General features: G+C 43.9%; 1 protein-coding gene across 3 annotated transcripts; it reads left to right on the top strand.

Annotated features, from left to right (window-relative positions):
- Window positions 1-629: 629 nt before the first annotated feature.
- On the top strand, window positions 630-8189 carry LOC137316725 (zinc finger protein 436-like). 3 transcript variants are annotated; one of them, XM_067980580.1, is made up of 3 exons: window positions 630-898; window positions 1502-1574; window positions 7000-8189. In XM_067980580.1, the coding sequence occupies exon 3, from the start codon at window positions 7277-7279 to the stop codon at window positions 8093-8095; it is 819 nt and encodes a 272-aa protein (XP_067836681.1). In that variant the 5' UTR covers window positions 630-898; window positions 1502-1574; window positions 7000-7276; the 3' UTR covers window positions 8096-8189. The 3 variants fall into 3 exon arrangements, with proteins under 3 accessions (XP_067836681.1, XP_067836679.1, XP_067836680.1); XM_067980578.1 differs by having other exon boundaries at window positions 1502-1694; XM_067980579.1 differs by having other exon boundaries at window positions 630-1374; window positions 1502-1694.
- The last annotated feature ends 4166 nt before the right edge of the window (window positions 8190-12355 follow it).

Raw genomic sequence — 12355 nt, 5'->3', positions numbered from 1 at the left:
TGACAAAAACAATGGGCGACATTTAACCCTCTTTTGCCTGTTCTACCATCTGCAGTTATGCAGCTCAGGGCCTTTTGGTATAACTCTCATTGACCGAGAGTTTCACTCCGGTTAAGTTAATCTGTGACTTTTACTGTCAGATATGAATCCTATACGGTCCCAACAAACACACCGACTCACTCTTACCTCGGATGTTTCTCCAGGATTGGTCTGAGAAATCATCGCATCAGTTTTATCATTAAAGGGGCCACGAATGAACAGAATCCATAGGTTCATTTCAGAACCGCTCACTTTATCTCTGAAAGGCTCTTTACCATCAAAAGATACCGAGAGAAACAGCAGGGATGGAAACATCTAGTTTAATAGTTAGAGATTGTAAAGTCAGTCTGGATTCCAGCGTTAGGCACTGGTGGAATCCCATCTGTTTTCCATTCTGGTGCCTGTTCCTGCACTGCCTGTGGACCCCATTCCCTCTGACCTTTCCCCCAGACCCACTTCCTTTGCTCAGACTCTGAAAAATTCCAATTGGGGAAAGTTTCCATCGATTTTTGTATTGGGAATTAAACCAGATATCTGCGCATGCGTGACTCAGCCCCGCCCCCAGCGCTGGGTGTTGGTGAGCAGAAGAGCGCATGCGCGCTGCCCTCCCCCAGCTCGGCCTGTGGGCGCCATTCCCTCAGTGAGCGGAAGAAGATGGTTTAAAACAGCCGGGAATGGAGAGATCACGGCCCCCGGGGGAAGGGAGCAAAGAGCAGCCTCGTTACAGCAGCTCATCGCTTCGGGACCGTGTCCGCAGATGGGCTCAGAGATCGGCATTGAGTCCGGGGGAAGGTCAGGGGGAGTCCGGGGGCTGTTTGTAAGAGGCGGAGTGGATCAGGAATTGGTCCCGGAACATGGAGTGAGCGGGGGAAGGGAGAGGTCATTCTCGGGCTGTGTGTGTACAGGGTGTGTCCAGGGGAAGGGAGACAGAATAGGAAGAACCTGCTATTTAAAATCATTGCTGCTTTCTCTCCCCAAATCAGTGGTGAATGTTCCTGGTTTAGTTCCAGTCTCACCCTGTTACTGGACAGTGAACAGTCAGGATGTGGGGAGTTAGACAAACAGTATCTATTGCAGGCACCAGGTGAGAAGTGTGAAGGACACATTTTAAACAGCGGTTGCTTGGTTTCGGGTGAACGGTTCGTCCCATGTTCGAGGAGTTGAGAAACCTGACCGGTTAAAAAGGTCCCTGCCCCATCGGGTAGTCCCATTCACGGATCAGTGCAGGGGTTGGGTTGTGTCTGGATGTCACGAAATTGTTTTAAAATCGTCGAACACACCTGGTGTGCAGAAGCTGAGTGCTGCAGGACTGCAGTGGAGTCAGACATTGACACTGTTTGTATCACTGGTTTTCATTTGTGGATATTCATAATAATCATTAACAGAGATATTAAACTGATCACTTTTGTATTTTCTACCTCACCTGTTCCTGAGTAACAAGAGATAATTTTCTTTCTTGAAGGATCCAGAATGAATGTGATGTTTCCTCCACCCGAGGCACAAGGAACAGTGCAGCCAGCTCCTTCTCACACACAGTAAGTACGGAATCACAGACAGCTCATCAGCTCCACAGTCTCAGACAGCAGAAGTCGTCAGTCCCACACTGATCCCAAGACCCAGGGACACATTTTCAATCTAACTGTCAAACAGAGCAGGTGAGGCAGACACTGTTCCATTTCCCCCTAACTCAGTCCCGCTGACAGGTGGATACAAAAAGCCCAGTCCAAAATCACACTCTCGGATTGAAAGGCACTGTGTCAATCTCACAATAGGGCAACATTAAATACCAGATAGAAATCACACATAGTACTCAATTGAAAGGGACAGAATGAACCCCAATAATGTACCCCGAGATTCCAATTGAATACCACCCCACAACTCGCACATGTGACTTTAATACATACAGTATCCATTTGAATAGTGTATCATGAGATACAAATTGCAGCCAAGTCCAAAACTCATCTGCAGCATCAGACCGAGAAATGCTGTGACAGTGTAACCTGGGAAAGAAATTAGAAACCAGTTTATAATACACTCATAGTATGAGAGTTAAAGATACAGTGTCAATTCTATTAGTGCAGACTGAGATACACATTACATACCAGTCCAAAAATCTCATACAATAATAGACTGAAAAACACAGTATCGATTACAATAGTACAGACTGAACTACACATTATATACCAATTCAAAAATCATTATCAGTTTGAAATATATATTACCATTCACAATAGTACACAGAGATATTGATTTAACAGTAGTCCAAAGATACACAAATTATCTGATTAAAAACCTCCAGCATGAAATTCTAAAGTTTATCCATATTTACCAATTAAATGAGAAAAAACTATTTAAACATGAAGATATTAAAGCTACAGTATTGAACACTATAATGTAATCAGAGAGAATAATTATAGACAGATACAGAATAAATCTCACACTCTTTTATGGTACCAAAGTTGACATAAAATGAATCCCAAATATCTCATAATGTAGCAGAGACTGGCAGATAAAGTATGAATCCCACACTCACACAGCATCAGAGACTGTATATATTGAATGAATCGCAAACTCAAACAAACTACTCACAAGATACACAATAAATCCCACACAGTATCACGGACTGAGAGATACAAAATGAATCTCACAGTCACCTACATTCGTGCAGACTGAGTTACAAATTAGGGACCAGTCCACAAATCTCAGTGTCAGATTGAAAGATACAGTATCAATTCCATTAGTGCAGACTGAGCTACATATTATATACCAATACAAAAGACCAATACAGATTCAGACTGAAATATACAGTGTTCCATTTATGCAGACTGAGCTACACATTGTAAACAAGTTCAAAAATGTCACCATATCAGTTTGGAAGATACACTAAATCACAACTGTGTTCACATCGATGCAGATTTAGTAGTAGCCCAAAAAGTGCACTCATTCTCTGATTATGACCGACAGCATCAGATTTTAAAGGATATGATTATCTACCACTTAAATACTGGGAAAAATTATTTATACATTTAGGTATTAAAGATACAGTTTTGAGCACCATGCTGTAAACTGAGATACAAATTAGATACAGATAAATAATGAATCTAATACTCAGATCCAGTGCCAGAGACTGACATATAAAATGAATCCCTCACTCACACAATGTACAAGTGACTGACAGATACAGAACGAATCCCACACTCACATACAGTAGCACAGACTGACAGATACAGTATATATATCACTCATATACAGTATCAGAGATTGATGGAAATGGAATGAATGTCTCACTCACATACAGCACCAGACACTGACAGATATGGAATTAATCCCAAATTCACACATGGTGCCACAGACTGACAGGAACAGAATGAATCTCATTCACACACAGTACCAGGGACTGACATATAGAGAATGAATCCTACACTCACACACAGTACAACAGGCTGACAGATACAGAATGAATCACAAAGTAACAGTCAGACAAATACAGAATGAATCTCTAAGTCAAATTACTGCAGACTGAGTTACACATAACATGCCAGTCCAAAAATCTTAGTGTCAGATTGAATGATAATGTATCAATTCCATTTGTGCAGACTGAGCCAAACATTATATAGCAGTCCAACACTGTCAGACCATACCAGACTCAAAGATACATCAATTCCATTAGCACAGACTGAGCTACATGTTACACACCAGTCCAAAAATCTCATACAGTAACAGACTGATTGATACATTATCAAATCTATTAGTGCAGGCTGAGCGATATATTACATTCCAGTCCAAAAATCTCAGTGTCAGACTGAGATACAGAATTAATTCCATTATTATCGACTGAGCTACACATTATATACCAGTTAAATAATTTCACCATGAACAGATTGAAAGGTACATTATCATTCACAACAGAGTTCAGAGATGAAGATGTAATACTACTCCAAAACTCACACACGTTGTTTGATTAAAGAAAATCCAAAAGTGTATCAATATTTACAAATTAAACACTCGATAAATACTGCATATACTTTAAAGTATTAAAGATATAGTTTCAAATACAATAATGTAAACTGAAATAAGAATATAGAATGAATCCAGACTTGCACATGGTCTCAGAGACTGAATTATAGAATGAAACCCAGACTGAGATAAATTAGCTGAGATTGACAGATACAGAATGTATCCTAAACTCATATACAGTATCAGACACTGACAGATACAGGAGAAACCCCACATTTGCATACAGCACCAGAGACAGACAGATACAGAATGAATCCCACACTCATACACAGTACCAGAGACAGACAGATACAGAATAAACCACATACTCATGTACAGTACCAGATACATTATAAACCCCACACTTATATACAGTGTCAGAGACTGAGAAGTACAGAATAAACCACACACTCAGAGACAGCACCAGAGACAGTCAGAAGCAGAATAAACCTGACACTCGCATACAGTACCCGTTACAGACAGATACAGAATAAACCCCACACTCGTACAGTACCACAGACTGACAGGCACAGAATGTATCCCACACTCACACACAGTACCAGAGACTGACAGATACAGAATAATCCTCACATTTATGTTCAGTACCAGACACAGACAAATAAAGAATGAGCCCCACACTCATTTGCAGTACCAGAGACAGACAGATACAGAATGAATCCCAAATTCACACACAGTACCAGAGACTGACAGATACAGAATAAACCCCACATTCATATACAGTACCAGAGTCAGACAGAATACTGAATAAACCCCACACTCACATACAGCAGCAGAGACTGACAGATACAGAATAAACCCCACATTCAAACAGTACCAGAGACAGACAGATGCAGAATAAACCCCACACTCATTTCCAGTACCAGAGACAGACAGATACAGAATGAATCCCAAACTCACACACAGTACCCGAGACTGACAGATACAGAATGAATCCCAAATTCACACACAGTACCAGAGACTGACAGATACAGAATGAATCTCACAATCAAATACAGCACCAGAAACTGACAGATACAGAACAAAAACCACAATCATTTCCAGTATCAGAGACAGACAGATGCTGAATAAACCCCAAACTCATGTACAGTATCAGAGACTGAAAAATACAGAATAAACCCCACACAGGTACAGTACCACAGACTGACAGGCACAGAATGAATCCCACACTATCACACAGTACCAGAGACTGACAGATACAGAATAAACCCCACACTCATATACAGTACCAGAAACTGACAAATGCAGAATAAACCCCACATTCAAACAGTACCAGAGACAGAGAGATACAGAACAAAAACCACACTTATTTCCAGTATCAGAGACAGACAGATACTGAATAATCCCCACATTCACATACAGTGTCAGAGACAGACAGATACAATATGTACCACCCACTCATATACAGTACCAGGGACAGACAGATACAGTATATACCCCCCACTCATATACAGTACCAGAGACAGACAAATACAGAATAAACCCCAAACACATCTACAGTATCGGAGACAGACGGACACAGAATAAATCCCACACTGACACACAGTACCAGAGACAGACATCTACAGAATAAACACCACACTCATATACAGTATCAGAGACTGACAGATACAGAATAAACCCCACAATCACATACAATACCAGAGACTGACAGGAACAGAATGAATCTCATACTCACACACATTATCAGAGACCGACAGATACAAAATAAACCTCACAATCATGTAAAGTGCCAGGAAAAATTGTTTGGTTAGGGAGTGTCTGTAAATGATGGAAACATGGTGTCTGGTAAGGGAGTGTCTATACATGAAGGAGAAACGGTGAAGGGTCAGGGAATATCTATAAATGAAAGAGAAATGGTGACGTGTCAGGGAGTGTCTATAAATGAATTTGAAATGGTGTCTGGTAAGGGAGTATTATAAATGGGAGAAGACATGGTGACAGGTCAGCGAGTGTCTAAAAATGAAGGCGAAATGGTGACGGGTGACGGAGTGTCTATAAAGGAGGGAGAAATGGTGACAGATGAGGCAGAGTCTGTAAATGATGGAGAAATGGTGACTTGTCAGGCAGTGTCTGCAAATGAAGGAGAAATGGTGTTTGTTCTGGGATTGTCTGTAAATGAAGGCAAAATGGTGACTGGTCAGGGGGTGTCTGTAAATGAAGGAGGAACGGTGATTGGTCCGGGAGTGTCTGTAAATGAAGGAGGAACGGTGATTGGTCCGGGAGTGTCTGTAAATGCAGGAGACTTGTTGACAGGTCAGGTCGTGTCGATATCTGAAGGAGAAACAGTGATGGGTCAGGGAGCGTCTAATAATGAAGGGAAATGCTGACGGGTCAGGGAGAGTTTGTAAATGAAGGAGAAATCTGAAGGAAAAGAGAGCATCTATAAATGTAGGAGAAATGGTGTTTGATCAGGGAGTGTCTGAAAATGAAGGAGAAATTGTGACAGGTCAAGGATATTCTTTAAATGAAGGAGAAATGGTAACTGGTCAGAGACAGTCTGTCGCCAAAATTGGGAGATATCACAGATGGACGGCTTACAGGCAGCTAGAGGGAGGGACATTGTGTGGAAATGAGGGGCAGAGCATATACACACAGCCAGAGTCAGCATATTCAGGAGAGGAGAGGGGAACCAGTGAGTGTAGAACTGATCCCAACCAGAGTCAGCACCTTCAGGGGAGGAGAGGGAGGGGAACCATTTAGTGCAGAACTGAACCCAGTCAGAGTCAGGATCTTCAGGAGAGAGAGAAAACTTAAATAGAAGGAAAAATGTTGGAGGTGGTGCGATGGGTTTGTGTTTCAGCAGAGGGAGGAGGGTGAGTGTGTGGACGGGGATTTACAGTCTGGGGGAATGAGCGGGAAGAATGTTCCACAGGAACTGGAATGGCCTGTTCTGAATTTCTATCCTGTATTCACAGTGAGGACTTTTGTTATCTCCTTTTACAGGGTATTACAAGGGGCGGATTTGCAGACGAGAAACTCAAACCAAACATCACGTCAAGATCTGACTCCATTCACCAGCACCTGAAGATTATCGGCCTTAAAATATAGGAGAAATGTTGATCTGTTCTATCTGTGGGAAAACATTTCAAAGATCACTGTGACTGCAATAGCAGCGAGACACACACACCCGATTGAGAGTGTTCCAGTGCACTGACTGTGGGAAGAGCTTTCACCAGTTACACAGCCTGAAGAAACATCATACCATTCACAGTGGGGAGAAATGAGACACGTGTTCTCTGTGCAGACGAGACTTCCACTGATCTCCAACGTGGAGAGAAATGAGGACACCCGCACCATGGAGAAACCGTGGAAATGTGGGGACTGTGGGAGGGGATTCAGTTACTCATCCCGGCTGGAAACTCATCGACGCAGACACAATGGAGAGAGGCCATTCACCTGCTCCGTGTGTGGGAAGGGATTAACTCAGTCATCCAACCTCATTGAACATCAACTTGTTCACACTGATAAGAGAGTTTTTAAATGTTCTGTCTGTGAGAAGAGCTTTAAAAGAAAAAGTGATCTGCTGACACACCAACGCACTCACACTGGGGAGACGCCGTTCACCTGCTCCGTGTGTGGGAAGGGATTCACTCAGTCATCCAACCTGCTGACACACCAGCGAGTCCACACTGGGGAGAGGCTGTTCACCTGCTCCGTGTGTGGGAAGAGTTTGACTCGATCATACCACCTGCTGAGACATCAGCAAGTTCACACTGGGGAGAGGCCGTTCACCTGCTCCGTGTGTGGGAAGGAATTCACTTGTTCATCCGGCCTCATTGAACACCAACTTGTTCACACTGATAAGAGACCCTTTAAATGTTCGAACTGTGAGAAGAGCTTTAAAAGAAAATGGGATCTGCTGAGACATGAACGTATTCACACTGGGGAGAGGCCGATCACCTGCTCTGTGTGTGGGATGGGATTCACTCAATCATCCCACCTGCTGAGTCACCAGCGAGTTCACATGGACTGCAGGGGTTGGATTCTGCTGTTATTGCTGATGTCAATCACATCCAGGACTGAACCATGTTCATTCTGACTGTTGGGAGTTGTTTCTGATGTTAATAATCCCTTTAACTGGGCTGGAGTTTAATATTCTGTACAAGTGTCAAATAAATAAGCTTTCATTTGAACACAGTGTGTCCAGTCCTTGATATCGCGATGATAAGAGAGGCAGTTTGAGGACTCATGATGAAGTGAGTGGAATCCATCTTATCACTCAGTTCCTCCACCAATTTAAAAAATGGATCTACAAGATGTCCAAGTCTGACAGGACAGAAAATTCCATTATATCACATGGTCCACTTCAATCAGCCTGAGCAGATTTCCACTACCCTTGTGTGAAAAAGAGATTCCTGATTTGAATCCAAGACACCCGAGCTCTAAATTTAAGTTTATGACCTCTTGTTCTGGATTCACCGACGAGAGAAAATAGTTTTTATTTCCACCCTATCGAATCCCTTTATAATTTTAAATATCTGGATCAGATCACCCCCCAACCGTTGAAACTCAAGGGAATGCAAACCCAGTTTGTACAACCGGTCCTCATTAATTGAACCCTTCAAGCTTCAGTCTCATTCTGGTGAATCTGCACTGTCCTCCCTCCAAGGCCAATATATCCAATATGTCCCAGCACTGACTGTGTGTATAACAGGAGTGACTCACCCAGCACTGACTGTATGTATAACAGGATTGGGTGTCCCAGCACTGACTGTGTGTATAACAGGACTGAATGTCCCAGCACTGATTGTGTGTATAACAGGACTGAGTGTCCCAGCACTGACAATGTGTATAACAGGACTGAGTTTCCCAGCACTGACCATGTGTATAACAGGACTGAGTGTCCCAGCTCTGACAATGTGTATAAAAAGGACTGAGTTTCCCAGCACTGTCTATGTGTATAACAGGACTGAGTGTCCCATCACTGACTGTATGTATAACAGAACTGAGTGTCCCAGCACCGACTGTGTGTATAACAGACCTGAGTGTCCCAGCAATGATCGTGCGTAGAGTATACATGGGCTGTGAGCGAAGATAAATGGGTTGGGTAGAATCCATGATAGGTTGGAGTGACATGGGGTTGTCGGTGAAGAATAAATCGGTTGGAGGAGGTTACAGAGATAGGGAGCGGGCGAGGACCATGGAGGGATTTGAAAACGAGAACGAGTGTCTTAAAATCGAGGCTTTGCCGGACCGGGAGCCAATGTAGCAACACACGAACAGAAACTTAGGGTTCACTGCCCGGCAGACAGGTGGAGAAGACATTGATGTCCGCGGAGGAACAGTCAGGGTCACAGCAGCAGTCGAGTTCGCAGACTCCGCCAGTCAGGTCACAGGTACAAATGGGAACGGCTGGAACAAGACACACACAGTGAGATCTTACAACAGAGCACGGACGGTCTCAAAGACCACCTCCCTCCCTTGTCTGAATCCACGATCACCGTCTTCACCATCTCCCAAAATCAATCTGCAGACTTATCCTCCCACTGCTTTCTACTCACCGAATTACAGCTTCCAGATACCCAGCACAACCCACTTAATAAATAATAATAATTATGAGGAGAGAATAGAGAAGCTGGGATTACACTCTATGGAGCAGAGAAGGTTCAGGGGAGATTTACCAGAATGGTCCCGGGGATGAGAGACTTCAGTTCCCGGGAGAGACTGGAGAAGCTGGGATTGTTCTCCTCAGAGCAGAGACGGTTCAGGGGAGATTTAATAGAGGGGTTGAAAATGAGGAGGGGTTTTGATGGAGTCGATGGGGAGAAACTGTTGCCACTGGCGGGAGGGTCGGTAACCAGAGGACACAGGTTGAAGGGAATTGGGAAAAGAGCCAGAGGGAGATGAGGAGAATGTTTTTCGGCAGCGAGTTGTTCCGATCTGGAATTCACTGCCTGAAAGGGCGGTGGGAGCAGATTCAATAATAACTTTCAAAAGGGAATCGGGTCAATCCTTGAAGGGGGGAAATTTGCGGGACTGTGGGGAAAGAGCAGGGGGAATGGGACTAATGGGATCGCTCTTTCACAGGGCCGGCACAGGCGTGATGGGCCGAGCGGCCTCTTTCACAGGGCCGGCACAGGCACGATGGGCCGAGCGGCCTCTTTCACAGAGCCGGCAGAGGCACGATGGGCCGAGCGGCCTCTTTCACAGAGCCGGCACAGGCGCGATGGGCCGAGCGGCCTCTCTCTGTGCTGTTTGATTCTCGCTCACTTTTGGGCTCCGACCCACGGCCCGTTTGACCGAGAGGCGGGAGAGTGACTCCCCCCCGAGCCCAGCTCGACACCGGGCGCTGCCAGAGTGGAGATTCACGGGGCCCGCAGGAGGCCCGGAGTCACTCCGCCCGCCACCCCTCTCATCGCTTTGGGACCGTGTCCGCAGATGGGCTCAGAGATCGGCATTGAGTCCGGGGGAAGGTCAGGGGGAGTCCGGGGGCTGTTTGTAAGAGGCGGAGTGGATCAGGAACTGGTCCCGGAACATGGAGTGAGCGGGGGAAGGGAGAGGTCATTCTCGGGCTGTGTGTGAACAGGGTGTGTCCAGGGGAAGGGAGACAGAATGGGAAGAACCTGCTATTTAAAATCATTGCTGCTTTCTCTCCCCAAACCAGCAGTGAATGTTCCTGGTTTAGTTCCAGTCTCACCCTGTTCATTGTTATTGGACAGTGAAGAGTGGAAACAGAGCCGGACAGTAAGGATGTGGGGAGTTATACAAAGAGCGTCTATTGCAGGCATCAGGTGAGAAGTGTGAATGACACATTTTAAACAGCGGCAGATTGTTTTCAGTTGAACGGTTAGTCCCCTGGGAGAGGGGATGAGAAACCTGACCTGTGCAAAGGTCCCTGCCCCATCGCGTAGTCCCATTCATGTGTTAGTGGAGGGGTTGGGTTGTGTCCGGATTTAATAAATTGTTGTAAAACAGCCAACGCACCTGTTATGCAGAAGCTGAGTGCTGCAGTACTGTAGTGGAGTCAGACACTGACACTTTTTGAATCGCTCATTTACATTTATGGATATTCAAAACAATTATTAACAGATATTAAACTGATCACTTCTGTATTTTCTTCCTCACCTGTTCTTGAGTTACCAGACATACGTTTCTTTCTACAGGCAAATTCCTGAAGGATCCAGAATAAATGTGATATTTCCTCCACCCGAGGCACAAGGAACAGTGCAGTCAGCTCCTTCTCACACACAGTAAGTACATTATCACACACACAGAGCACAGTGACACAGACAGGTCATCTGTTCCTTAATCTCACACCGCAGAAGTACTCAGTCCCACAATGATCCCAAGTTCCAGAGACACATTTTCAATCCACAGTCAAACAGAACAGGTGAGGCAGACACTGTTCCATTTCCCCCTAACTCAGTCCCACTGACAGGGAGATACAAAAATCCCAGTCCAAAATCACACTCTTAGATTGAAAAGCATTGTGTCAATCTCACAATAGGGCAACATTAAATACCAGATAGAAATCACACATGGTACCCGATTGAAAGGTACAGAATGAATCCCAATAACGTTCCTCGAGATTCCGATTGAATTCGAGCCCAGAACTCTCACACACATGTGAGTTTAATACTTGCAGTATCCATTCAAATAGTGTACCATTCGAATACAAATTGCTAGTCCAAAACTCACGTACAGTATCAGATTGAGAAATGCTGTGACAGTGTAACCTGAGAAACAAATTAGATATCAGTTTATAATACACTCATAGTATGAGATTTAAAGGAACAGTATCAATTCTGTTAGTCCAGACTGAGATACACATTACACACGAGTCCAAAAATCTTATAAAATAAAATTTAAAGTTACAGAATCAATTCCTTTAGTGCAGACTGATCTACACATTACATACCAATTCACCAAATCATTTTGAAAGATTCATTATCATTCACAATAGTAATCACAGAAATACACATTCAATACTCGTCCAAAAAGCACACAAATTATCTGATTAAAACCTCCAGCATCAAATCCTAAAGTGTATCCATTTTTACCAATTAAATAATGAGAAAAACTACTGAAATATTAAGATATTAAAGCGACAGTATTGAATACCATAATATAATCTGAGAGAATAATTACATACAGATACAGAATGAATGTCACACTCAAATACAGGACAGAGACACACAGACACAGAATGAATCCCACACTCACCATACCGTACCAGAGACTGAAAGATGCAGAAGGAATCCCAAACTCACATACAGTACTAGAGGTTGACAGACATAAATTCAGTCCCACACTCAAGTATGGTACGAGAGATGACAGATACAGAATGAATCACACACAG

The sequence above is a fragment of the Heptranchias perlo genome, unplaced genomic scaffold, assembly GCF_035084215.1.
Source record: "Heptranchias perlo isolate sHepPer1 unplaced genomic scaffold, sHepPer1.hap1 HAP1_SCAFFOLD_60, whole genome shotgun sequence".
Lineage (NCBI taxonomy): Eukaryota > Metazoa > Chordata > Chondrichthyes > Hexanchiformes > Hexanchidae > Heptranchias > Heptranchias perlo.
This window is presented reverse-complemented; position numbering and strand designations above follow the sequence as displayed.